The sequence below is a fragment of the Apodemus sylvaticus genome, chromosome 1, assembly GCF_947179515.1.
Source record: "Apodemus sylvaticus chromosome 1, mApoSyl1.1, whole genome shotgun sequence".
Lineage (NCBI taxonomy): Eukaryota > Metazoa > Chordata > Mammalia > Rodentia > Muridae > Apodemus > Apodemus sylvaticus.
In genome coordinates, this window is record NC_067472.1 from 101,778,536 (window position 1) to 101,805,788 (window position 27,253).

General features: G+C 43.0%; 2 protein-coding genes across 8 annotated transcripts; one reads left to right on the forward strand and one right to left on the reverse strand.

Moving 5' to 3' along the window:
- Window positions 1–732: 732 nt before the first annotated feature.
- Window positions 733–11,036, forward strand: LOC127663973 (tripartite motif-containing protein 12A-like). The gene is made up of 8 exons (XM_052155827.1): window positions 733–858; window positions 2,250–2,733; window positions 3,932–4,027; window positions 5,530–5,760; window positions 7,759–7,781; window positions 8,933–9,033; window positions 9,268–9,294; window positions 9,535–11,036. The coding sequence occupies exons 2-8, from the start codon at window positions 2,314–2,316 to the stop codon at window positions 10,131–10,133; spliced, it is 1,497 nt and encodes a 498-aa protein (XP_052011787.1). The 5' UTR covers window positions 733–858; window positions 2,250–2,313; the 3' UTR covers window positions 10,134–11,036.
- On the reverse strand, window positions 10,359–26,372 carry LOC127663995 (tripartite motif-containing protein 34A). 7 transcript variants are annotated; one of them, XM_052155872.1, is made up of 9 exons: window positions 26,253–26,369; window positions 25,986–26,148; window positions 19,038–19,657; window positions 18,420–18,515; window positions 17,573–17,803; window positions 16,603–16,625; window positions 14,829–14,929; window positions 14,546–14,572; window positions 10,359–14,164 (listed from the first exon to the last, which is right to left on the reverse strand). In XM_052155872.1, exons 3-9 carry the CDS (start codon window positions 19,455–19,457, stop codon window positions 13,605–13,607), a joined length of 1,458 nt encoding a protein of 485 aa, XP_052011832.1. In that variant the 5' UTR covers window positions 19,458–19,657; window positions 25,986–26,148; window positions 26,253–26,369; the 3' UTR covers window positions 10,359–13,604. The 7 variants fall into 7 exon arrangements, with proteins under 7 accessions (XP_052011832.1, XP_052011814.1, XP_052011841.1 ...); XM_052155854.1 differs by lacking the exon at window positions 25,986–26,148 and having other exon boundaries at window positions 26,253–26,370; XM_052155881.1 differs by lacking the exon at window positions 25,986–26,148 and having other exon boundaries at window positions 26,239–26,369.
- Between the last annotated feature and the right edge of the window lie 881 nt (window positions 26,373–27,253).

Consider the following 27,253-nt stretch of genomic DNA (forward strand, 5'->3'; position numbering starts at 1 on the left):
GGAATTATTGGAGGAGGTATGGCACTGACACAAGCTTTCAGGACTCAATAGATTCTGACACCACCACCATTCTCTCTGCCTCAGGTTTGTGTCTGGTTTGTGTCTCTTTGTGACTTCTCACTTCCTGCTCCAGCACCATGTCGCCCTGCCTGCTGCCATGCTCCTCACCGTGGTGGACAGGAGCTCTAACCCATTGGGACTGTGAGCTCAAATGAAACACTTTCCTTATAACTTGCCCTAGTCATGGTGTTTATCAGAGAAGTAGAAGAGGAACTAACACAGACTATATGCAGGGGCCACCACATCTGGTTTTATACACTTCTGAGGATGATCCCAGTGCTCAATGCTTGACAGGCAAGCACTGTGTCAACTGAACCTCATGCCCGGCTCTACAGAATTTCCCCTAGTTCGATTAAGGGGGAGTCACTATACAGGTGTTCAATAGACCTCTAAGCCAAATAGGGACCTCTGAGACATTCTGGTGAGGGACTCCTGGAAGTGGGGAAATGAATGGATGGATCAGATCAGCACTGTGAAAGGACTAGGTCTGTTCAGCCACAGAACACATAATCTGGAGGAGACCGTGGGGCAGCTGGAGCGCCCTCTGCAGCTCACCACTCTATCTGCTGTGAGTGTGCTGAGGGGTTTCTGTCTAGCTCGGCACGTGGCTCCTCCCCATCCTGTCTCCAGAGACAAGCCAATGCTGATCTGAAGGTAACTTCCTTTATTGGTGCCCGGCAGGCCTAGCCAGAGACATCTCATTGGTCTGTAGAGTTGTGCTTTCTCTTTCATTTCCAGCGCTCAGACTTCTCTAGCTTCTCTAGCTTGGAGTCGAAAATACCTTGAAGTTCTGGATTGGTGAGTTAATTCTCCGTGATTTACAACTTTCTGGTGTCTGCTAACAGGTTGAGTAATTGTAGGGGGCAGAGTTTTGAGGACTTTGGAAGGAAAACATTGCTTTTGCTTGGGTGAGTTTATCCTGTAAAGGAGTGGGGGTGGGGTGGGGCTGCCGGCCTCTGGCTGAAAATGCAAATGAAGGAGGAGCTTGAGGGAGGTGCCGCCTTAAAAAAAAAAAGACTACTTTAAAGTTCTCTTTTATCCAGAGTGAGCCTCCCCCTCCTTTTCATAATCTGTAATTTTGAATTGTACCTTGTCAAAGAGATCCAGAACGTTGTTTTTCTAAGACAGTTCCTTTCCCCACTGCAAAGCTAGGTCAGAGCCTCTGCTTTTTATGCGTTTTTGTGTGACTAAAAGTTACTTCTGCATACTGTAAGGGCAGTAGTTCTCAACCGGATCTCGACTCCTTTGGGATTTGAATGACCTTTTTACCGGAGTTGCACATGCGATATCTCACATATCATATATTTTTATTATGATTCATAACAGTAGCAAAAATATAGTTATGAGGTAGCAACGATCACAGTTTTATGGCTGAGGGTCACTACTACACGAGGAAATGTGTTGATCTTATCAAGTTGATAAACTTTTTGCTTTTTGTTTTTTGCTGTTTGTTTTTTGCTGTTTGCTTTTTGTTTTTCTGTTGGTTGAATCTCTCTATTGCAGGGTCAATTTCTTTCATTTGAACTATTAAGTTCCAGAATTTCAGTGTTCTTTTCTATTGCATTATCGATTTTCTGTTTTTTCTCATTAATTTTTATTTTGGATTTTTACCCAATCAATGATTTCTATTCTTTAAAGACTTCTATCATATTTATGAGATTGAATTTTTTTATAAGATTGAATTTAAAGTCATTTTCTTCAGTTTCAGTTGTGTTAGGATATCCAGGGTCTGCTGCAGTGGGTAGCTGTGTTTTGGAGGTATCATATTGCCCTGGTTCTTACTGATTGTGTTCTTTCCGGGGCCTTTAGCCATCTGGGTGGTTTTGGTCCCTGGGTGTTCTTGTTGTAGTTGGTATTGGGAAGAGGGTCAACCTCAATGGTCCTGCTGTGGCAGGTCTCTGGTGGATATACTTGAGCTGTATGGTTCCAGATCTGCATTTCTGTATAGTTCAGGAGTATCAGGTCCAATGAAGGTGGGCTGGGGGGGGTTGGGGCAGGAGAATGGAGGTCTCCCTGGACAAGCAGGCTGCTCGGGGCAGCTTGGCTTGGCCCAGCGGGCTCAGAGAGCAGGGAAGATGGGTGGAGGAAGGAGGGATTGCCTGTATGGTTCAGGAGTCTAATGGAGGTGGAGAAGAAGCTGGGAAATGGAGTGACCCCCGTTTCTTACTTGGCCCCCTTCACCATCGCAGTCACATAGGCACCTGTGCAAAAGTCTGAGGAGTCAAGACAGTCAGACACAGGGTCACAGCAACGATGGCTTCAGAATTCATGGCGAATTTAAAGGAGGAGGTGACCTGTCCTATCTGTCTGGAGCTGATGGTGGAACCCCTGAGTGCAGATTGTGGTCACAGCTTCTGCCGAGCCTGCATCATGCTGAACTATGAATCCAGCAAATGCAAAGAGGGAGAGTTCATTTGCCCTGTGTGCCGAGTTAGTTACCTGTTTAGGAATCTGAGGCCTAATCGACATGTGGCCAACATAGTAGAAAGCCTCAAAGAGTTCAAGTCCAGCCCAGAAGAGAAGCAGAAGGTGTTTTACTGTGCAAGGCATGGAGAGAAACTCCAGCTCTTCTGTAAGAAGGACATGATGGCCATCTGCTGGCTTTGTGAGCGATCCCAGGAGCACCGGGGACATGAAACAGCTCTCATTGAAGAGGTGGCCCAGGAGTGCAAGGTAATGACGGGGAGGGAGGGAGGGAGGGAGGAACAAAACAGAAACAGTACCAGGCGGAAAATCTACATCCTGTGATCATTCAGTTACCTGACCATCATGGAATCCAGGCCTGGAATTTCATTCCATCCTCCTTCTGAGGCCTGAAAGAATGTGATTATCTACTGAGCTTAATCCTAAAGAATCTACCAGGAGATACAAACTCTAGAACAAGAACAAATGTTTTTACAGTTTGTTGTATACTGTTGAGATTTTATGTCCAAGGACAGCTCTGATTACTTTTTAAGTGTCAAAGTAAATAAGAGATGGCCTAATGGCTTGTTGCCAAGCATGATGGCTGAGTCTGAACGCAGTAACCAGACCACTGTAGGAGAGAACTGAGGGCTGCAAGTTGCAAATTACTCTCTAATATCTACATATCTGGCATGGGTATGTGTATACACAAGCACACACACACACACACAGACACACATGCACACACATACACACCCACTCACATACAAAATTAATTAATTAGTTCATTAAAAAGACTAAGTGAGGTGAGTAGTTACCTGTTCTTTCCTCGATACTAGCTTCCTCCATTAGTGTTTAAAAAAATCAGTTTAACTGGGTGTGGTGGCAGATGCCTGTAACTCCATCATTTCTGAGGCAAAAGAAACAAGAAATAATGAGACCACCTTACATTTTGTTTGTTCATTTGCCCATTTTTCAAGATAGAGTTTCTCTGTGTCCATCTGGGTGTCTTGCAACTTGGTCTGTAACAGGTAGCCTTGAACTCAGGGGTCAGCCTATTTCTGCCTCCTGAGTGCTGAGCTTAAAGCTTGCACCACCACCTACTGGCATGGCTTGAGACCACCTTTTTGAAAGAAGATGGGGAATCGTTTTTCAAGTAGATGGTGACATTATTTTCTTCCTCCTCCTAGATTCTAGTTGCCATTTCCTGGGTTTCTGTAAAAGCTGATGAGACCAAGTTGATTTTGTCCCTGTTTGCCTTCTTTTTAAAAGTTTCTTATCTATTTATTCATAACAGATTAAAAATTATATGTGTCTATAAATGTTGTGTAAATAATTTGTATCACAATCTTTTAAAGAAAGGTAGCAATCCTTGACTTTCTGTCTTTTCAGAAGGTCTTGGCCTTTGGATAGAACAACAGTCCTACTAAGCACACAGCTTGACTCTGCTACAATTCCTTTCTTACAGGAGAAGCTGCAGGCAGCTCTGCAAAAGCTGATGGCAGACAAGAAAGAATTTGAGAACTGGAAAGATGATCTTCAAAAGGAGCGAAATTGTTGGGAGGCAAGTGGGGACCCTTCCTAGGGAGTCAGTCTGATGCCCGGGAGAGATCTGGGCAAGAAGCTTCTGGGTTCTTTATTTCCTGGGAGTTGATGAGGCCAAGAGGTCTTGATTACTCCTTCCTACTGGTTCCTACTGGAGCTGGAGATGCAGAGTCAATGGATCCCAACTGAGCTGGGCTCTGTGCGGAGCTGAGCCATGGAGGGTTTTGGCCAGAATGGCTGCTGGGTCCTGGGTCCCACTCCTATGGTGCCTTCTGAAATTGTGACTCTACTAGGGAAGATACTTGAGAATAGGTGGGTCATGGATATGTAATCAGCATTTAACTTCTGCCAGAGGGTTAAAAGCAAAATGAGATGCCAGGTATGATGGCATATGCCTTTAATCCCAGCAGTTGGGAGGCAGAGACAGACAGATATTTGTGAGTTAAAGACAGCTCTGGTGAACATAGCAAGTATTAGACCAACTATGGCTACAAGGTAAGACCTAGTCTAGGTTAGTAGGTAGGTAGGATGGATGGATGGATGGATGGATGGATGGATGGATGGATGGATGGATGGATGGATAAGAGAGCGAGAGAGACACACCAAGGGAGAGGTGAAAAGATGACTTAGTTGTTAAGAGTACTTCTTTCTCTTGCAGAGGACTTGAATTTGGCTCCCTACATCCACATGGTGGATCATAACCATCCATAATTCTAGTTCTGGAGGTACCAATACCCTTTCTTGAACCACATGATACAGACAGGGAAAGCATACACACACACACACACACACACAGAGGGAGAGAGAAAGAAAGAGAGGAGAGAATAAGAATAAATACATTTTTAAATAAACATATTGCTAAAGTGCTTTTTATCAAAAATATTTTAAATATCTATTTTTATTTTAAGTATGTGAGTCTTTTCCAGCATATGTGTGTCTGGTTCCCATGGAAGTAAGAAGAGGATATCAGATCTCTTAGAACTAGAGTTACAGGTGGTTGTGAGTCACCGTGTGGGTGCTGGGAATTGAACCTTGGTCCTCCAGAAGAGTAGCCAGTGCTCTTAACTTCTGAGCTGTCTTTCCTACTCTAAAGTCTTTTTTTAGAAGTAGAATGAGGAATATTTTAAGCAGAAACAAGTGCCTTAGACAGCTGTATGAAAGCTGAACCCTAACTTGGTGCTCCATTTTGGCTTAGGTGGTCTTCATAAAGCTGGCCAGAGGTCTTTGTGTTGGAATGTCATTAACAGACACTAAAAGGTTATACACGTTCTCTAAGAGTTCCTTCCTTTTTCCTATCTCCATTCCCATACAAGGCTGGGAGATGATGGAGCATGCTTTTAATCTCAGCACTCTGGAGGCAGATGCAGGAGGATCTACAAAGCAAGTTCCAGGACAGCCAGGGCTACACAGAAAAAATCCTATCTTGAAAATCAGAACTAAACAAAAACAAAAGCAAAACAAAACAGTTCACACAGTATGTTTTGACAAACTTAATAGTTTTCCGTTTTCTCATCTCTGAAGAATCAAATACAGAAAGATGTGGATAAGGTTCAATCAGAGTTTAAACGAATGAGAGATATCATGGACTCTGAGGAGGAGAATGAATTGAAGAAGCTAAAGCAAGAGAAGGAAGACTTTCTCAACAGCCTGGCAGAGTCTGAAAATGAGCATGCTCAGCAGAGCAAGGTACTAGTTGACCTCATCTCAGATGTGGAACATCAGTTACAGTGCTCAGCCACGGAAATGCTGCAGGTAAGACTGTGAGAGGGCTGGAGAGATGGCTCAATGGTTAAGAGCACTGACTGCTTTTTCAAAGGTCCTGAGTTCAAATCCCAGCAACCACATGGTGGCTTACAACCATCTGTAATGAGATCTCACATCCTCTTCTGTAGTGTCTGAAGACAACTACAGTGTACTTACATATAATAAATAAATACATCTTTGACCAAAAAAAAAAAAAAAGACTGCAGGCGGTCCCAGGATCTGAGAGTCAGGAGGCATGAAATCCATTGTCCTCCCTCTCTGCTGCTGTGATCTTCCTGGTGGTGAGAGTGAGCTCTGCCTGAAGTCTTTCCTGAATCAGGTTCAGAGGTTGGAGGAATCACTGCACGCACAAATAGCAAGGAATGGAATTCTGTTTTTATTAATTTATCAAGAACAGCACAAAAGTAAAACCTTGGAGGAGATCTATTGGCTCCATGGGCATTTATGACACCGGCTCTCTACAGAGCTCTGTGTGGTTCAAGGACCTTTTACTAACTCCAGTTAGTCACTGACAAACAAAGGCACTTCTAACTGAGAGATGTTTATGTTGTCCATCATGGGATAATCTAAGGCTTTCTTCATCTGCAGTGGCTCAGTAATTAAGAACATTGGCTGCTCTTCCAGAATGCCTGGATTCAATTCCCAGCATCCATATTGCAACTCAAAGTAACTCCAGTTTTAGGGACTCCATCACCCTCTCATTATTAAAGCTATTAAACGCTACAACTAAGAGGTAAAATAGTAGGCTCTAGGGATGGCTCAGCGGTAAGAGCATAGTCTGCTCTTCTAGAGGTCTTGATTTCAATTCCCAACAACCACATGGTGGCTCTCATCCAATTATATTGGGATCTGATGTCTCTTCTGACATGCAGATGTACATGCTGGTAGAGAACTCATATACATAAAATAAATAAATCTTTAAAAAAGAAAAGGAAGTATATAGTAAGTCTAGAGCAATGGCTCAGTCATTAAGGACACCTGGGTTCAGTTCCCAAAACCCACATGGGTTCACAGCCATCTCTCTTCGTGAGATATGACACCCTTTGACTTCTTTGGGCACAGACACACATGTGATACACAGATACACATACAGGCAAAACACACAAAATAAAATTAGATATAAGAGAAATATAAAAATGAAATTTAAGAAGAAAGTGTCTTAGTTAGGGCTTTACTGTTGTGAACAGACACCAGTAAACTCTTATAAGGACATTTAATTGGGGCTGGCTTACAAGTTCAGAGGTTCTGTCCATTATCATCAAGGCAGGAGCATGACAGCAGTCAGGCAGGTATGGTACAGGAGGAGCTGAGAGTTCTACATCTTCATCTGAAGGCTGCTATGAGAAGACTGGCTTCCAGGTAGCTAGGCCAAGGATCTTAAAGCCCATGCCCACAGTGACACACCTACTCCAACAAGGCCAACAAGACCATGCCTCCTCATAGTGCTACTTCCTAGGCCAAGCATATACAAACCATCACAGAAGTTTTAAAAGGAGACATAATAATCAGAGAAAAAATGTAGGGCTAAGAGGGGAAGTTCATGAAATATGTGTGAAAAGTTTTGTAAAGAATGTGTTTAAGTAGACTGTGTAGAAAGTTAGCCATCCCAAAGCTTAACTGAAGAAGTAAAAGACAAAAGCAAAACCATAGTGAGGCATAGGTAAGAACCACACTCACTGCCCTGACTTCCAACTGACTCTTCCTGCACTGCTCTTAAAGAGCCTCCCTTTCCTATCTGCTCTCGTGAGAGTTGGGAATATCTTATTTCTGACTCATTCTGCCAAATCTTTCTCTGATTCATCACTGTCTGTCCCTCAATTAGATGTCATTGCTGCCTTAATAAACTCATTTACAGACTATCCCTTCCAGGATATAGCTCCTTGTGTGTTGCCATGACTTTTCTTTCACAGAATTTCAGTTGTAAGAATTCACACCCCACCCCCTCATCTTAACGAGAAGTCTTACTGTTTTCTCCTTTCTATCTAGGGTACGGACAGCATCATAAAACGGTATGTATGGCTGCCAGTCTTTCTATGTGGTAAGAATGATTTAGTTTTCAAGTCGAACATAATTTCTCCCAGGTTGGGGCAATTTAGATGAAGTGCTGAGTTTGTGATCAAAAAGCAATATTGCAACTATAGAGAATAGATGAGATTCTATGGTAGAGAGATGGGTTGTGGGTAATTGGAGAGTTTAACTCAGTAGTTGGATTAGGGATTAAAAAATTAGGGTACCCTTAATTCCATTGTAGTTCACCCTGTGCGCCTGCACGTGCCTGTGGATCTGGATTTAACAAGTTCTTGTTTAGGTAGATAGGATGCATCTTGTTTGTCTGCAATGTACACAGAATTGTCCCCTGGGAAAATTCCTATATGTTCAAATTATTTTCTTCTGAGACTAGAAAACATTCAATCCTTTTCAGTTGTTCTATTTAGAGTTACAAAAATAGCCTTGACTCTCTACACATAATGCTTTTTGATACAGGTTTGATCAACTATCCTTTTCTTTCCCATACTCTATGGGAGTGTAGATAGAGGGTAACCTTGTGTCCAGAAGGCACACCCAGCCGACCACACCAAGGATTTTCCTGAGACATTGGACTCTATGGGAGTGTGGATAGAGGGTAACCTTGTATCCAGAAGGCATACCCAGCCAGCCACACCAAGGATTTTCCTGAGACACTGGAATCATACTTAGTTTGCTGTCCTCATCTTCTCCAATTGTTTGGAATTTTTTCAAGAGAACCTGAAAAATCAGATGTTATTTGTGAGTTTCCATACTGGCTAAAGGTTTTGAAGACATTGGACTTTTAAAGACATATTTCCACACTTAACATTCATGGGAATATTTTCCACACATTTTTTTCAGGCAGTAGGTTTGGTTTATTTTAAGATTTATTACTTCATCATCTCCTGTGAGTTCAAGGAAGCAGAGTAGGAGAAAAATAACAATTAATTTTAAAAGGCAAGAACCATGGTTCTAAGAATGTAAGGCCTTCCCCACACTACACTGAAAGTTGAAGGAGACATGATTGTATTCACGATGTGGTCTGCCATCTCTCTGCCTCTTCAGCATCCTTGAAAGAGCTCAAATTCATCTGTAGATAGGAATTGGGGGTCACAGGGAGGGATTGTTAAGTCAATTGCTTTTTATCCCTTAGGAGTCTAAATTTTTCGATGGGGAAGCCCAGAACCATCCCCAGGAAACAAAGGAGAGTGTTTCGAGCTCCTGATCTGCAAGGCATGCTGCAAGTGCTGCAAGGTGAGGCGAGCCGTGCTGCATGGTTGGCTGTGGGATTCCCCGAGTGGGTTCTAGATATGGACAAGTAAGAGTAGCCACCAGCTACCGGGGATTTGACCGTCTCCGATAGGAAATGACTGTTGATCTTTGACCCTATTAGGGTTTCCAGCTCTTCCCCTGATCCAGAGAAGAAAAGGACTTTACAATGCCTTTGCATGCATTTATTTACTATTGTAAATTTTTACTTCATTTCAGAGGTCACAGAGGCCCAGCGCTACTGGGGTAAGGAAAAATGACAGCATCATGTTACCTGCTTCTCACTGTCTTACAGAGCTTGTTTCTGTTAGGCCTCATGTTGCCCCAAATATGTAATGCTCCTGCAGTGTTCTGCCTCTCCTGTGACTTCTGCACAAACTATTCTCCAGCGCCTGTGTGCTTTCTTCTTAGACTTCTATTAATAGCATCACCAGTAAGGCTTTTTTAAGTCCTTCTCATGACATGCAGTCCTGTCGTTTTGCACAGTTCAAGTGACGCTGGTTCAAAACAACAATCCAAACATTGCCATTACTGATGACAGAAGACAAATTCGATATGAAGACCATGAAGTAAGAAATTTTGCCCATGAGCGTGAAAACTGTCATGAGGGCGTCCTGGGATACCCAGCTATCCAATCAGGAAAACATTACTGGGAAGTAGATGTGTCTGGAAAAGGTGCTTGGGTTCTGGGATTAAGTGATGGAAGCTACCTCTTTAATCCAATATTTTGTTCCAATGCTGAAAGATCCCCCTTATTTCATTTGGGGATTAGTAATAATTCACATTATCAACCTAAATATGGCTTCTGGGTTATAGGGCTGTCGAAAAAGTCTGTGTATAATGCTTTTGAGGAGTGTACTTTCACAGGCAAGCGCAGTGTCTTGACCCTGTGTCTGATGGTCCCACCCAGTCGTGTTGGTGTTTTCCTTGACTATGCAGCTGGCACTCTCTCCTTTTACAACATTTTCAACCAAGGGACTCTTATCTACAGATTCTGTACAAGTTCCTTTCCTGATAGGGTTTTTCCATATTTTAATCCCATAGGAAGTTCAGAGCCAATGACAATATGCTGGCCGGACTCTTAACCTTCGTCTGTTTCTGCGCAGGATTTCTGGCTCTGATGTGTAGTCATATGCCTGAGCTCATCAGTACCATTTTATCTTTTTTTTTTCCTGTCTCTGTGTTCTGTGTGAATGTCTTTCACTGGTAAATAGGATACATTCATTTCTCTAGGTCATATTCATCTCAGTTTCTTGTTTTTTGTTTGTGTGTGTGTGTGTATTTTGTTGCTGTTATTGCTCCTGTTGCTGTTGTTTTGTTTTTTTTTTTTATAGATGACAATAGTAAATCACTTCCCATATGTCTGAGTGCTCACTATATACGATAACACTGTTGCAAAATTCTTCTCTTATTCTTCATGCCAGAGATGGAAGTCAAGGCCTTGTGTGTGTATATATATATGATATATAATAAATCTATATATAATAAAATATATATATGTACACACACACACACTTATCAACTACTAAATTGTTAACTCACATTATTTTTAGTAATAATGACAATTGTAGTAAATTTATATTTTGCTATATTGTAAAACATAAACAAGAGTATTACTAGGGACTTGGATCGTTTCAGACATGTGACTGTCAGTCCAATATGGTGTCTTATTCATTTTGGAGACCTTATCACTATGACTAAATTAAGTGATCATTAAGATCATGTATCAGAACCTTGCATGGGAGCTCATACCTGCTGTCCTGCATCTGGGAAGTTGTGGCAGGAAGATTGTATTTGAAGCCACCCTTGTATACAGAGCAAGACTCTGCTTAAAATAATAAAGAATATATATTGGTTCATTTTAAAACCACAACTCCATTTGTTTTAAGAAATGGAATAAGGAGATTGCAGAATTGTAGGTTTTGGTTTGTATGTACAATTTGTAAATAAATGTTTCTGTTTGCTAAAAATAAATGTTCTTAAATTCATAGCTGTCCAGTCTTCTTTCAATATTGCTTCCATAATTGTGTTCCATGGGAGTCTGTTTCCTCTGTTAGAAATAAATATAATGTGTATTGCACAGAATTAGAAACACACACATACACACCACACGGTAGCACTGTTCAGTGACAGTGTGGCCAGTGCTGTGCTCACCCGGTCACTTTCATCCTTCTCACTGAGGTCAAAAGGTGACAGCAGACCTGAAGGACACAGTCTTTTTTGTTTAAGTTTTTAAATATTTATTAAGATTTTATTGTATTGGGTGTATGAATGTGCACCTGTGTGTATGTCTGTGTACCACATGCCTGCCTGGTACCTGTGAAGGTGGTAGGCCTCTGAGTGAGCGCTGAAAATCAAGCCCAAGTCCTCTGCAAAAACAAATGCTCTTAACTACCAACAACTCTCCAGCCCACAGTCTGTTACCTTAAATAGAAGAATTGTGACTGTAGAAAAGCTTGTGCAGGGCTAGATGGTTGGCCATGTATTTTAACGTTTTAATTTCCCGCTCTTCCCCAACAGTTCTGAGCTACTTGGGGAAGGGCACATTTTGTCAGGTAGCCTCTCTCCACAGTGTTCATCCGTAACGTTTCTCAAGTACTTCATCAACCTGCCAGTAAGTAATGTACTAGTCTGATGGGACTATGATCACAAAATGTGTAATAAGATTCTACCAGCCAGACAGATTAAAAGAATTAAGGATATTTCCTTTCTTACGATACTAGAGCCAGAAGTCTTAAGACCAGGTTTTCCCTCCAATCTTCTGTTAGTCTACAGCTGTTTCAGTGCTTTTACTTTATTTTCACAACAGCTGTAATTCAAAATATTGCTTTATTTATTTATTTATTTAGTTTTTTTGGATTGGTTTTTTGGAGACAGGGTTTCGTTGTATAGCCCTGGCTGTCCTGGAACTCACTCCGTAGACCAGGCTGGCCTCGAACTCAGAAATCCGTCTGCCTCTGCCTCCCAGAGTGCTGGGATTACAGGTGTGTGCCACCACCACCCTGCTCAGCATAGAAGTTATTTAGATCACTGTCAGGGTCCCTTCTGCCCAGCCATCCAGTTTGCCTCCTTGGGTGTATGTTGAGTTCTGAGATGCAGACATAACTCCCACCCCACCCCCTTGGTGTGGTTGATAGTCCATTGCTTTATTCTGAGCTAGTGGTAGGTGTTCTCTAATTTTGTTTCAGAGCATTGGTCAGAGCTTGCATTTCTTCAGTAACATTTGTCTTGTTTTTTTTTTTCTTTTCCATTCCTTTAATATTAACTCTGCAGTGCAACCCTGGCCTTTTTAGTACTGTATGAACTCCTATTCATAAGGACATCAAAGAGAAGAGACATTTGTCCTTTCCAGCACAACGTGGTATGGTTGTCAGGGAAATAACTCCTCCAGCTCATGCCAACAGCCCATCAGGGAAGCCCATCATGGCCTTAATGACACGGAAGGCAGTGGCACTGGTTCAACCAGACAACCTGGGTTTCTATGAGCGCTGACCACTCAGTGTTCAGGTCTCTGTTCCATAAGCGTGCAGAATAAACCCAAAGCATACTAGGAAGAAACAACTCCAGACAGATCCAAATGTTTTTATCACACGCCTTGGCAACAGGAAAAGTACCTAATAAAGGGGGAAGAATGGTTTTTTTTGTTTGTTTGTTTTGGGAGGGTAATGAATTCTTTGACACAATACTATTATTACTTGATTTCTCCAATAACTTGACTTTCCATTTATTTCCCCCAAACAGAATTTGGCTAATAATAATACAGGTGGACAGATTAAATTTTTACCTGCAAATGAATTGTAATAATTTAGAATGACATTGAAGATCAACCCTTTTTCTAAAATCAGACATACTCCACATAAGATTATACATATGGAATCAAATTGGCAAGGAAGACAAACTAGCATTTGAAGACAACAGTTATTTAAAGTACTCCAAACAGCCCACAAAATATTTCATTGAGTACAAAGGTCTACAGGCCCATGTATTATTATGTACAAAACAGTCAAATGAGTATTTTATATTTACATATATCTAGTTTCATACAATGACCTTAAGTCAGATGCACTTCAATTTTCAGCTTAAGAGCCTTGGAATCTATTAGTTTGTAAGAGGCAGCATTTGAATTTGTATACTAGACATAACCTCAACTCTAGGCTACGTATTGCTGTCCATATTTTCTAATCCTTGACTTCCTGTTGAACATGAGGTATCCTGAGCAACATATTCTTAAAAACATGTTAGTAGTAGCCAGGGGCCAGTTCTTATGGATTGTCTTAAACAATAAGGATTAGTCAGTGACTAATAAACTGTATCATCTTTCTTCAAGGAAAAGGGAAATATAGAAGTCGGAGGGCACAGATATTATACTGACCTAGCTTTAGGCTTGATTATCTGTCTTTGAGAATATGAGATTCGAAATGATGCCAGATACACTGACTGCATCCAAGCATGAAAGAAGGAAGACCATGGGAAGAGACGCCTGAACAGCACAGGTACATCCAGAAGGTGAATATCAAGGCAAGAAGTAAGACCAGAAATGATGAGAATGAGAAAACTCAGGAGTTCAAAGGACACAGAGTCATGGGGGCTGGGCAGTCCCAAGGATTGAAGTATGGATAGGCAGGTTGGGAAAAGCAGCATTGGGAGAATTTGTAAATGAGTGACCCGTGGTTTGTGACATTAAAGAAGGACACTATGCCCTCTTCACAGTCAAGGAAAACCCCAACTCGATGGAGAGGGGTGGCCACAAAGGGGTTCAGAACTGTAGGGTCACGGTTGGAAGAATCCTCAAAGATACTGTACCTCGATCCATGCTGCAACCCTATAACCCAGTAGCCATTCTGTGGTTTGTATCTATGGTAACCATTTGGCTGACTTTTGCACCGTCTAACATCAAACTTTAAAGTACGTTTTCTAGTATAAACTCCCAGGGTCCAGGCATTTTTTTCAGACACATCCACTTCCCAGTAATGTTTTCCTGAGGAGAAACATTTGGAGCCCAAGATACCATTATTACAACACTTAAAGGGCCAAATGGACACAGATGTCACTTGTCTGTGGTCTTCTGAAAGTATAAGATTCAAATTTAGGTTTTTTGGATTAAACGTGAAGTCCGCTGCAAGGGAACAAAAGAAAGAAAAAGATCAGGTGGCAGATAGGGAGGTAGCTTGTTTATAAAACATTGTGAAAAGCTAATACTGAAAAGGTTAGGGGAAAATAATATTGAGTGATTGTGGGAGATGATAAAACAATACAAAAAATGTTATGTAATTGTTGTTTAGCACAGAATCTTGCTAAGTGTCCCAGGTTAGCCTTAGGCATGCAATTCTCCTGCCTCATCTCCCTACTGCCATGATTGTAAGCATGTACCACGAAGCGTTAGAGGAATACATTATGTGTATGAGGTAACACAGGAGACAAAGGTGATGAGGCCACATTGAACCATACACTTGTGAAAGATCAGAACACAGTGACTTGAACATCTGCAACTTCTTACCCCAGTAAGCCCGGACAGCTGTTAGCTCTGAAATGATAAAAGATTTGGTGACTTTTATTAGAAGCAAAAATTTGAAGGAGGTAATACTTTGCTCTAGAGGTAAAAAAGGGTGGTATGAGAAGAGATATATGAGAGGTTTAAAAAGGTTTAAAGGTCCTCTCTGATAAACAAGAGCACTTTAGCGTGCTCCCTCAGACACAGCTGCATCCTCCTCAAACAGAATGCCCCCTCCCTGACTTTCCTGCAATCTTTACCACAGGCACTCTCCTGCTGCTCTCCTCACCTCTAAATTTTTGTAGCATGCCACTCAGATCAGGAGTTTGGAATACAATCTTCAGTTCCTTAGAAACTGCTTTGGGCTTCTTCAGTGTCCAGATCTGACTCCTACAGATGGAGAAATATTTAACCTTTACATCTGTCTAACATTGTCTTGCTAACACAATGGCCTTTATCTCCTTCGATATCACTGAATAGCCTAAGGAAAAACCCTGACTGAATCAGAAGCCACAGAACTCTGTGAAACGTTCCCTGTGATACTGGGAGGATCCACACCTCTTGAAGTCACAGTTGCCTCTTCTAAATATGGAGTAACTCTTTTGAAATCTCATGGAAATAATATAAATCCAGGTGAAAAGCATTGGAAAGACTTTGCCACAGCACTGAGGGGGTGGTGGGGCCATATTTGTTCTCAAGGAGATTGAGAGCAAGGCTGAAGGCCCTGGCTGTGATGCAGGGCTCTGTACAGACAGCCTGAGAGTCTGAGCAGTCTGCTGCCTGGGTTGTGGTGGTACCTGCCCTCACCCCCACGCCCCATAGAGATGACAGATGGCTGGGAAAGAAGGAAGCCTGAACTCCAGGTACGGCCCACATCAGAGATAACAGATTATTAAGAGGGAAAAGTCTTACAAAGGAAAAGTTAAAGCTTAAAATGAATGTGGTCAGCCAGACCTAGTGACTGCTGCCTGTGCTCCTAGCACTCAGGAGGCAGAGGCAGGAGGCTCAGGAGCTCAAAGCCAACTTCATCTACTTAGCAACTTCAAGACCAGCCTTGGCTTCCAAAAAAACAAAAACAAAAACAAACCCTCAAATGAGCCTGCTTCTAATGTCATGTGTTCTTTAAGGAAGTTGATGCTATGGGATTGGCAACAACATATTCAAGAGATTTACTTTAACCCAAGAGCTTGCAAAGCCTGCCAAGCCAGAGATTGATTACCAGAAACTTGGATCAGAACCACAAATCCCAAGATGTGTGTCTGTTTTTAAAAGTCAGTGGAAATCTTCTATTCTCTATTAGCACAGTGACTATGAAAAGCAGTCCCCATGGCCTGCCTTAGGCTTTGGGAAGGCTTTCTGTAATAAGAAACACCTATGAAGCAGGAGATCCAGGACTGGCAGCAGAAAGGGAATAGTGATATGGAGTCCCAGAAAATGACTCTGAGATCTCGAATGCCTGTAGTGGCCCTCACTCTGACTCACAATGCCACATCCACTACCTCTGAATCTAGTCCATTCTCAGTGGGGATGAAACAATCAAGTCTTCACCTGGGGCCGGCAGTTCTAAATGATGATGACGTGGCATCCAAATGACCCTGATTTCCCACTGGTATAAAACTAGTTGTACGGTTCCTGTTTTAGTTAGGGTTTCTATTGCTAACAACATGACTGAAAGCAACTTGGAGAGGAAAGGGTTTATTCCATCTAACATGTCTGGATCACAATCCATCATGAGGGGAAGTCAGGGCAGGAACGCAAGACAGGAAGCTGGAGTCAGGAACTGAAGCAGAGACCATGGAGCAGGCTGGGAAGGGGCTTCTTCCGCATGCCCTGCTCAGACTGCTTTTTTATACAATCCAGGACCATGGACCCAGGGAGATACTAGGTCCTCCACAACAACAACTAATCAAGAAAACACCTCACAGGCTGGCCTATAGGCCAGTCTGATGGGTTAATTTGCTCAATTGAGACACTAGCTTGTGTTAAACTGGTAAAACTAGTCAGGACAGCTACTAACTCATCTTTATTACACAAAAGCACCACTTGGGGTCACCCATACTCACCATTTCAAGATACCGCTCATATCCTGGGAAGAAGAAAAAAAAAACACAAGTCACATTGTGTGAGAATTAGAGCAGTGTTAGTGACAAAACACAAAGGGGGGAGGAGGAAGCAGCAGTAGTTTCAGCCTTTTAAATGATGAGGTTACAGATATTCAGCAGCAAAACTGGCTAAAAATTCCGTTTCTTTCCTTTTTCCTTGTTTTAAGTTATGCCAAAATATCAACAAAACTGGCAACCTTTAGGCTAGACACACTAGGGAAAAAAATGAAGAGGTAAAATTTTCAAACTGGGAAGAAAAGATGAGACATTGCTACTGACGTTAAAGAAATTAAAAAGAATCATGGTGGTTCAGACCTTTAATCCCAGTACTCAGGAGGCAGAGGAAGGAGTTTGAATTTGTGAGTTCAAGGCCAGCCTGGTCTACATAATAAGTCCCAGGCCAGCCAGAGTTATATAGTGAGACCTGATCTCAAAACAAAAAACCCAAAACAACAACAACCACCACAACAACAACAACAACAAAATAAAATAAAAAGAACCTTGAGGAACAAGTATTTATCCCATAAATGAGGCTTGGTTCATCATAAGGATATCAGTCAATGTGATAGTCAATATTAATAGAATAAAGAATAAAAGCCACACAATCTCAATGGTGGTGAAAAACCAAAAAACAGCATTTGACAAATTTCCACATACTTCCATGCAAAAAGAATAAGAAAAAAGAAAGCAAGCAGGATTAGAAGGCATCTTCTGCAGCCTGTTAAAGATGTGTAGCATCGCCCTCCCCACTCCACCCTGCCAGCTAATATCATACTTAATGGGGGAAACTGAATGGTTTCCCCAAGGTAGGAGAAGAGAAAGAAGAAGAGAATATCCTCTTCCCTGACTCCCATCTAATGCTGTGTTCTTAGCCCCAAGAAGGAAAGAGAGAATGTCTCTGCGCTCCGGGCTGAGCTGCTGCTCCTCCTACCTGCAGCAGCTCTGCGTCTGACCACTCACACCGACGCTCTAGATCAGAGATAAGTTCCTCCACCAACTGGCTCTGCTGAGCCAGCTCGGCCTCGGCCCTGGCCAGGCTATCTAGTATCATCTGCTCCTCTTCCCTGAGTCTGTTCAGCTCTCTCTGTTCCTCCTCGTCCAGGATTCTTCTAAGCTGATTAAAGCCTCTTTGTATCCTTTCTCTCTCAGTTTGGATCTGGCGCTGCAGGAATGGACATTGAGAGAGAGAAAGACATTACGAGTCTGCCAGGCTGAGGGAAGATGGCAGTGTAAGCAGGACTTCAAACCAAGGGACACATAGGACTACAAGAGCAATCTGAGGGATGCTATTTTTCTCTTCTCTTTTCCCTTTAGTACAAACAAAGCCAGCAATGTTCCTTGTCTTATTTAAGGAACATCCAAAATTAATGTAAAACTAGGATGATGCTCACATTGTAGCTGGATGGATGTCTTGGGCACTTGTGTCTCCCTACATTAGCACTCCTGGTTTTGAAACCCAGAGAAAACTGGTTTTGGTAGGATTTTCGCTTGTTTGTTTGTTTTTTGTTTTACATGGTATCTTCAAGCAGAACTGGCAGAGCCTCGGTGGAAAAGGGAAGAACAAAGACTCTTCCAGCCTTCGACTATACAGTTATCTTTGTACTCAATTCTAAGTAATACGTGTATTTATACAATATGCTCCCATCCCTCATCCCTAAAAAGTAACCTGTCAAATAGCTTTGGACTTATTGAATGCAAGGAAACAAAGGGCCTAATTGGATGAGGATCAAAGGTCATCCTAAAATAGCTCTCAGCATCTCTCAGGAGGTGATTCCTGCCTTCCAGGAAAGTCTGTCTTCTTCGATGTCCGTTTCCAATGTCTCCACCTTCTCCTGCTCCTTCCTCAGCCTCTTGAGAGCTTTCTGGAGATTTTCCTGTGTGAATGGAATTGTACTTGTCATGCATTCCACCTGGACAGTGAACTAACAAAGAAACCAGTTTGTTCCCAAAAAAAAAAAGACCAGTTCATAAAAGCTGTGAGGATGAATCCTAGTGTTTATAACATAGAAAAAAGTCTAAGGAGGTGAGTGAATGCATTCTCTATAGAGGGTAAAGCCATCACTGTCTACCCTTAGGTAAAGTACAGGCCATGAAGCAAGGCAACCCTGTTCTCACAGCCAGTTCACAGTGTTTCCATGCAGTTGCCCTGTGAGAGAAGCAATGAACGAAACACTCGGAAAGCATTCCCCACCCAAGCAATGCAAGGGAAGGGGCCCAGGGACCTTCTGTTCTTGGTCAAAAGACCGTGTGTACTGCAGGCCAACCCACTATAGAAACGGGGGGAGACATTTCTAGGCATTAGAACTCTAGTGGCAATGTGAATCAAGAATGAGGGGAAGGTAATAATTCTTACCAAGAATCACTTTCTGCCCGTTCTTCCCCCATCATGGACTTACCTGACATTCCCTGACTGCTTCCTCCCGGAGGAATGTGTGGTGTCCACGATGCTCCTGAGAACGCTCACAAACCCAGCAAATGACCTTCTTGTCCTCCTTACAGAAGAGAAGGAGTTTCTCTCCATGGTGTACACAGAGATCTCTCTTTTTCCCAATGTCAGGGTTCAACTTGACTTGCCCGAGTCTCTCTATGACATCTGCCAGATGCCTATTAGCCTGTAGAGTTTCCAGTGAGAATCTAGTACCACACACAGGACAGTTGCTTCTCCCTCTGGGGTTGATCACTGCATCCTTGTTCACGGTGAGGCAGGCTTGGCATACATGGTGGCCACAGCCTAGACTCAGGGGTTCTGTCAAAAGTTCTTGGCAGACAGGGCAAGTGGCCTCCTTCTGTACATCCATCAGACCTGCTGAGGCCATTATGCTGCCCCTGTATCTTTTCCTGTCCTAATCTCCGAGGCTCTTCTTTCTGAAGGGCTGCTGGGCAGCTACGCAGATTATAAAGCAATGGTGAATCAGTCCTCCAAGGACACTCAGGACAACACAGCCACTAAGTATCCTTCAAGGTGGATAATATGATAGTTGAAAGCACTCAATTTTCACCTGTGACTAGACAAAATCTGCAACAAAGAACAAACCCGTAATAATTTGGTAAATGGAACAGAAATACTCCAGATGAAGATTGCAGTGGTGGCACAGAAAAGAGTAAGAAGAAAGAATAGAAAACATAGTTAACACAGGCCTAAGCGCTGTGCAGACGTGCAGTCCAACAACAGAAGACCTGGAATCTGCATAGCACACTGGTAATGGACAAAGTCTCACTTTCCTTCCTAGTAGCTGGCCATACACTACAGTGTTGAGAGAGTCACTTTGATTGGGACATGGCAGGTTCAGGGGTGTGTTTTCTGGCTTCCATTATTTAAAAAAAAATTTTACCACAAAACAAAACAACTGGGGAATAGTGGTACAGGCCTTTAATCCCACCAGCTAGAAGGCAGAGGCAGGCTGATCTCTATGAGTTTGAGGCCAGCATGGTCTACAGAGTAAACTCCAGTATGGTCAAGCTACACAGAGAAACCCTGCCTTGAAAAATCAAAAGTAAAATGAAAATTAAAAAAAAAATTATGCTGGGCAGTGGTGGCGTATGCCTTTAATCCCAGCACTAGGGAGGCAGAGGCAGGCAGATTTCTGAGTTTGCAGCCAGCTTGGTCTACAGAGTGAGTTCCAGGACAGCCAGGAGTACACAGAGAACCCCTGTCTCGAAAAAACAAAAAAAAAACAAAAAAAAAATGTATTTCAAATCAAGATCTTACTATGAACACAAATAAACCAATACCAAAAATCAGTAGAAAGAAATAAGAGCTGATTATAGAGGAGAAAGTGGGGAAGAGCCTTGAACACATGGGTACAGGGGAAATTTTCCTGAACAGAACACTAATGGCTTATGCTCTAAGAACAAGAATCGACAAATGGGTCCTCATAAAATTGCAAAGCTTCTGTAGGGCAAAGGACACTGTCAATATGACAAAACAGCAATCAACAGGTTGAAAAAAGATCTTTACCAATTCTACATCTGACAGAGGGCTAATACCCAATATATTCAAAGAACTCATGAAGTTAGACTCCAGAGAACCAAATAATCCTAGTAGAAAATGGTGTACAGAGCTAAACAAAGAATTCACACCTGAGGAATACCGAAAGGCTGAGAAGCACCTAAAGAAATGTTCAACATCTTTAGTCATCAGGGAAATGTAAACCAAAACAGCCCTGAGATTCCACCTCACACCAGTTAAAATGGCTAAGATCAAAAACTCAGGAGATAGCAGGTGCTGGTGAGGATGTGGATAAAGAGGAACACTCCTCCACTGCTGGTAGGATTGCAAGCTGGTACAACCACTCTGGAAACCTCAGTTTGGAGGTTCCTCAGAAAATTGGGCATAGTACTACCTGAGGACCCAGCTATACCACTCCTGGGCATATACCCAGAAGATGCTCCAACATGTAATAAGGACACATGTTCTACTATGTTAAAGTGGAAATATCCAGAATCTGGAAAGAATCCAGATGTCCTTCAATAGAGGAATGGATACAGAAAATGTGGTATAAATACACAATGGAGTACTACTCAGCTATTAAAAGTTCTTAGACAAATGGATGTATCTTAGTCAGGATTTCTATTCCTGCACAAACATCATGACCAAGAAGCAAGTTGGGGAGGAAAGGGTTTATTCAGCTTACAGTTCCAAATTGCTGTTTATCACCAAGGAGGTCAGGACTGGAACTCAAGCAGGTCAGGAAGCAGGAGCAGATGCAGAGGAGGCCATGGAGGGATGTTTCTTACTGGCTTGCTTCCCCTGGCTTGTTCAGTCTACTCTCTTACAGAACCCAAGAATGCCAGCCCAGAGGTGGTATCACCCACAAGGGGCCCTCCCCTGTTTATCACTAATTGAGAAAATGCCCCACAGCTTGATCTCATGGAGGCCTTTCTCCAACTGAAGGTCCTTTCTCTGTGATAACTCCAGCCTGTGTCAAGTTGACACACAAAACCAGCCAGTACAGGATGGAAATAGAAAATATCATCCTGAGTGAGATAACCCAATCACAAAAGAACACATATGGTATGCACTCACTGATAAGTGGATATTATACCAAAAGCTCAGAATAAACAAGATACAATTCACAGATCACATGGAGCTCAAGAAGAAGGAAGACCAAAGTGTGGGTGCTTTGGTTTTTCCGAGATAGGGAAGAAAATGCTCACAGGAGCAATTATGGAGATAACGTGTAGAGCAGAGACTGAAGGAAAGGCCATCCAGAGACTGTCCTACCTGAGGATTCATCCTATAAATAGTCACCAAACCCTGACACCATTGTGGGTGCCAAGAAATACTTGGAGCCTGATATGGCTGTCTCCTGAGAGGCCCTGCCAGAGCCTTACAAATACAGAGGCAGATTCTAACAGCCAACCATTGGACTGAGTGTGGGGTCCTCAATAGAGGAATTAGAGAAAGGACTAAATGAGCTGAAGGGGTTTGCAGCCTCATAGGAAGAACAACAATATCAACCAACCAACCCCCCCCCCAGAGCTCCCAGGGGCTAAATCATCAACCAAGGGATACACATAGCTCCAGCTGTATTTGTAGGAATGCTTTGTTAGGCATCAGTGGGAGAGGTCCTTGGTCCTATGAAGGCTCGATAGATGTCCCAGTGTAGGGAAATCAAGGAAGAGTAGGCAGGAGTGGGTTGGGTGGAGGAACATCTTCATAGAAACAGGGGGCAAGAGGATGGGTGAGGGGTTTTCTTGGGGGGGGGCGGGAAAGTGAAGAACAGTTGAAATGTAAATAAAGAATATATTCAATAAAAAGAAAGAATGAAAGAAAGAGGAAAAAGAAAGAAAGGAAGGAAGGAAGGAAGGAAGGAAGGAAGGAAGGAAGGAAGGAAGAAAGAAAGAAAGAAAGAAAGAAAGAAAGAAAGAAAGAAAGAAAGAAAGAAAGAAAGAAAGAAAGAAAGAAAGAAAGAAGAACTGAAATTAATAAGCTGGAAACTAAAGGTGTAAAAAGGATCAAGGAAACAGTCCTTTGTAAGGGGAAACAGGACTGACAGTTTGACAATTTTTTGGCCAAATGAGCCAAAAGGATGAGAGGGGTAAATGCATATGTTCAGGACACATTGTCTAAGTAAACACAATTTAAAAGAACAAAAGAGGGCTGGAGAGATGGCTCAGGGGTTAAGAGCACTGACTGCTCTTCAAAAGGTCCTAAGTTCATATCCCAGCAACCACATGGTGGCTCACAACCATCCTTAACGAGATCTGATGCCCTCTTCTGGAGACAGCTACAGTGTACTTACATATAATAAATAAATAAATCTTTTTTAAAAAAAGAAGGAAAGATTATTTTTAAATCTTATAAAAGCTAATGAACACTAAAAGATGATGTTCAACCTACAGTTGATTGATGCCAGGGAAGTCATCATCCTCATGGGGTGCCATTTTAGGTCAGAATCTTGTTCTTCATGTGTGCTTGGGTATCCATGGTAGTACAAATGTGTTCTGATAATGGCAAATTACATTGACTTCTGTTGGTTATGTTCTTGAAATTTGCTTTGTCAGGCATCAATGGGAGGAGAGGTCCTTGGTCCTATGAAGGCTAGATAGATGTCCCAGCGTAGGGAAATCGAGGGAGGGTAGGTGGGAGTGTTTTGGGTGGAGGAACATCTTCATAGAAACAGGGGGAGGGAGGATGGGTGAGGGGTTTTCTAATGGGGGATGGGCAGGAAAGGGAAGAACCATCACTATGATATGGTTCCATCCAACAGTGTGGCAAATGAATGCCTTGTTGGGCATCAGTGGGAGGAGAGGTCCTTGGTCCTGTGAAGACTCAATAGATGCCTCAACAAAGGGAAATCAAGGGAGGGGAGGTGGGGGTGGGCCTCGTGGAGGGGAATATACTTGAAGGCAGGGGGTGGGAGGAGGGGTTGAGGGGTTTTTTTGGGGGGGGGACCAGGAAAGGTTTTAGCATTTGAAATGTAAATGAAGAATATATTCAATAAAAATAAATCACTATGATGTCTGGAGAGACGGTTCAGTGGTTAGGAACACTTGTTGCTCTTCCAGAGGACCCAAGTTCAGTTCCCAGCACCCACATGCTGACTCACAACATCTGCAACTCCTATTCCACAGTATTTGAAACCCTCTTTTGACCTCTGAAGTCACACACACATGGCACACCTGTTCTCTCTTTCTCATTTTTCTTCTTCTTTATTATTTCTTTTAATTTGTATTTTTGAGACAAAGCTCTGATGCAGCCCAGACCAGACATCAAACTGGCTGGATAAGCAAGGCTGACCGGGAACTAACTTCTGATCACCCTGCCTACACCGCCCAAGTGCTGGAATTATCAACATGCATCAGACCACTGAACTGTTTTGAGAAGCCCATACTTCCTCTTGAGTGTGTGCTTGCTCTCTGTCATAAAATGTCCTCCAGCTCCTTACAGAGCCTTGTCTCTGGATTCTTTCTCTGATGACAGCAAGAATCTGAAGGCACTTGGATGCAGTCTCTTCCTAGCCCTCTCTTTACCTCGAGACCCCCCAGCCATATTCTCTCTGCAGCACCATGGCAAGCCCACTCCCTATTCCTGCCTCGGCAGCAGCTCCGGAACACGGTCCTCTCAGCTTTAAGGAAGCCCACCTGTATTCACATTCCTCACAGCCTTAAAATCCTACTGAAAAGCCAGAACATGGTGGCACGCAACTTTAACTCCAGCACTTGGGAGGCAGAAGCAGGAAAATCTCTTAAGACCAGCCTGGTCTACAGAGCTAGTTTCAGGACAGCCAGGGCTATACAGAGAAACCCTGTCTCCAAAACCCAAAACCCAAAACAAAACAAAAGAGATCCTACTGAACAGTTTGTTTATTCTGAAAACTATAGCTGTAAAGCTTTAATTTAATCTTTTAAAACTGTGAAGCTCACTCAGCCTTAGTTATCCTCTTGTATAGTCTATAAGTTACTGAGGTTTTTTTTTTTTGTCATTCCTAGCTGGAGTATAAGCGTGTAGATTTATTTCATATTAAATAAATATTGAATGGATGCTTATTATACTCTTCATGCCAGAAAAATGTTTTATTTCCATTGACATTTTTTCATAAAAAATAAAGAGAACCCAATTATCTTCTCTGTTTGACCATGACTAAACTCTCCAGCATTCCAGTGCAGACTCAGAACAAGGCAGGTGGAGTGAACTCTGAAAAGAGAGGGTATTTGACAATGGTGGGTGTTTAATCCATCCATCATGGTGCAAAACGCCCTCGAGTTAGCCTAACCTGGAAAATATTCAGGATCCCTGCCAGAGCCTTACAAATTCAGAGGCAGAAACTAGCAACCAACTATTGGACTGAGCTTGGGGTCCCCAACGGAGGATCTGGAGGGTGATCCAGAGGAGCTGAAGGGTGTATAGCCCCATGGGAAGAACAATGACTTCGGACACCCAGACACCCCAAGACTCCCAGGGACTGAACCATCAACCAAGGGGTATACGTGGTTCCAGCCAAAAATGTGGCAGAGGAATGCCTTGTTGGGCATCAGTGGGAGGAGTGGTCTTTGGTCAGGTAAAGGCTCAATAGAGGCCACAACAAAGGGAAATGGGGGGGGGGGGACTGTGTCAGGTAGAGGGGCATATACATGGAGGCAGGGGGTGGGAGGAGGGGTAGGGAATCGTTGGGGAGGGGGGCTTTTGGGAGGGGGAAATTGGGAAAGGTTCTACCATTGGCAATGTAAATGAAGAAGATACTCAATTAAAAAAAAGAAAAAATAAAATATTCAGGATCAATATCTTACCAAGACCAGTACCACCTAGGGCTCTCTCCCCAGCAATAGCTAACTCTTGTTAACTATCTCAAAGTAAGCAAACAAGGAACCGACATAAATTTCAGCGCAAAGAACCTAGCAAGAAGAATGACTAATAACGCCTAAGCCAGGTGAGGACACCAGGGTCTCTTATGGTTATCAAAACAGAAACACGCAGGTGGAGAGGATTTGGGGATGCACAGTCTTGCAGTCCCAGCTACTTATGAGGCTGAGACAGGCTGATATTTGACCCCAGAAGGCCAGGGCCAACCTCCGTAATGCATAATTCCAGTCTCAAAATTAAATAATGAATACGTTTAAAAAAAAAAATCTGTTTAGGTAGAAATAGATGCCTAAGATTGGAGCTACAGAGGTGCATAGGGTTAAAAAGTGACACAGGGGCGGGCATCCAGCCTGCGACTTTTCAAGTAAATCAAGGGCACAGGATGTTAAGATCACTGATAGCCCCTCTGCAAGGAAGGGAGTAGAGACTCCTCTTAGCCGAAGCCCCGGAAACTCTACAGAATCTAATAGGCAGAGGGGAGAGGGGACAAGGAGGCAGAGAAGAGTAGCAGACGCCGGGAGCTCTTGGAATTCCAGACCTGTTCACCAGGTGCATCACAGCTGCAGAGCAGAAGGAAACCGGAAGTGCTTGCCCCGACGAAAGAAGGGGATTCTCCAGAAAAGAAGACCGTCCTGCTCAATGTTCAAGTCGATTCCTCCTGAAACTCTTTTTCTTAACTTCAGAGCACAGCGGTTTGTGATCTGTGAGCAAATAAGCCTCTCCTACGCTTCACTGACTGAGTTCTCGCCTTCCACGGTCTCCCACCCTCCGCCCCAGACAAACTCGCACACCTTTGGACCCTCACCTCCGGGCTCGAAAGGTGAAATCTTTCCTCCAGGCTGAAGCGGTGGGGAAAAGCCAGCGACAGGCTTTAATCAGCCAACCAGCAGCCCCTCCCTTTCTGGCTGCGGAAAAAGAAACCGAAACTACAGACCAGCCGTTACAGGAAAGGAGGAAACTTGGAGTCCTAAATGCTGGCAAAACTCTTAGATGCTGGCCACTGATAGAGGATGATGCAGGGACTCTGGTGATCCGAGGACGAATTGGAAGAGTTAACCTGGAGGTGAAGTTTTCGGCGGCCAGGAAATGCTTTTTGGTGGTCATAGCTAAGGGCTGTCACTTACATCAAGTGGGTAAAGACCATGTTAAAGGAAGATTACACTCAGGAAGAAGACAGCTACGAACTCAGAAGAAACAGGAGAAACTTTTACTAACGTGTGAGCCGAAAATCAAACCAATGGTCCAGCCAGCTATACAGTTTCCTACAGCCTCTTCCAGGCCAGGCAGCAGCAGTATTTCTGTCTAGTCACCGTCTGAGGGTGGTCTCTGATTTCCTTAATCATGAAAGGTGTTCAGTTAGGGGAACAGAGAACCCAGGAACACATAGAAACACATAAAGAAAAAAAAAAAAAAAAAAGGCACAGTGCCTGACGGTGGTGGCGCTCGCCTTTAGTCCCAGCACTTGGGAGTCAGAGGCAGGCAGATTTCTGAGTTCGAGGCCAGCCTGGTCTACAGAGTGAGTTCCAGGACAGCCAGGGCAACACAGAGAAACCCTGTCTCAAAAAAAAAAAAAAAAAAAAAAAAAAAAAAAAAAAAGGCACAGACATTTAATTTGTGAATAACAATAGCCCTTTGACAAACTCAAGTGTCTCCACCCCCACACCCCCTCCACCCCCCTTCCCTCCAAGGTTAACTCCTTTGCATTACTTCTAGGCTCCAAGAAACAGTTACCTAGCAACAGCGAGGTAGGCTGGACTTGCTATAAAAGGGACTCTTTGGCCCCTCCTCAAGCTCTCTGACCCCTTT

Coding starts and splice junctions, on each gene's coding strand:
- LOC127663973 (XM_052155827.1), top strand. CDS start 2,314: ATGGCTTCAGAATTCATGGCGAATTTAAAGGAGGAGGTGACCTGTCCT. Junction 2,734..3,931: donor AGGTGGCCCAGGAGTGCAAG/GTAATGACGGGG, acceptor CCTTTCTTACAG/GAGAAGCTGCAGGCAGCTCT. Junction 9,295..9,534: donor AGAGGCCCAGCGCTACTGGG/GTAAGGAAAAAT, acceptor CGTTTTGCACAG/TTCAAGTGACGCTGGTTCAA.
- LOC127663995 (XM_052155854.1), bottom strand. CDS start 19,457: ATGGCCTCAGCAGGTCTGATGGATGTACAGAAGGAGGCCACTTGCCCT. Junction 17,804..18,419: donor AAGACAGACTTTCCTGGAAG/GCAGGAATCACC, acceptor CCATTCCTGCAG/CGCCAGATCCAAACTGAGAG. Junction 14,573..14,828: donor CATGCTACAAAAATTTAGAG/GTGAGGAGAGCA, acceptor TTATCATTTCAG/AGCTAACAGCTGTCCGGGCT.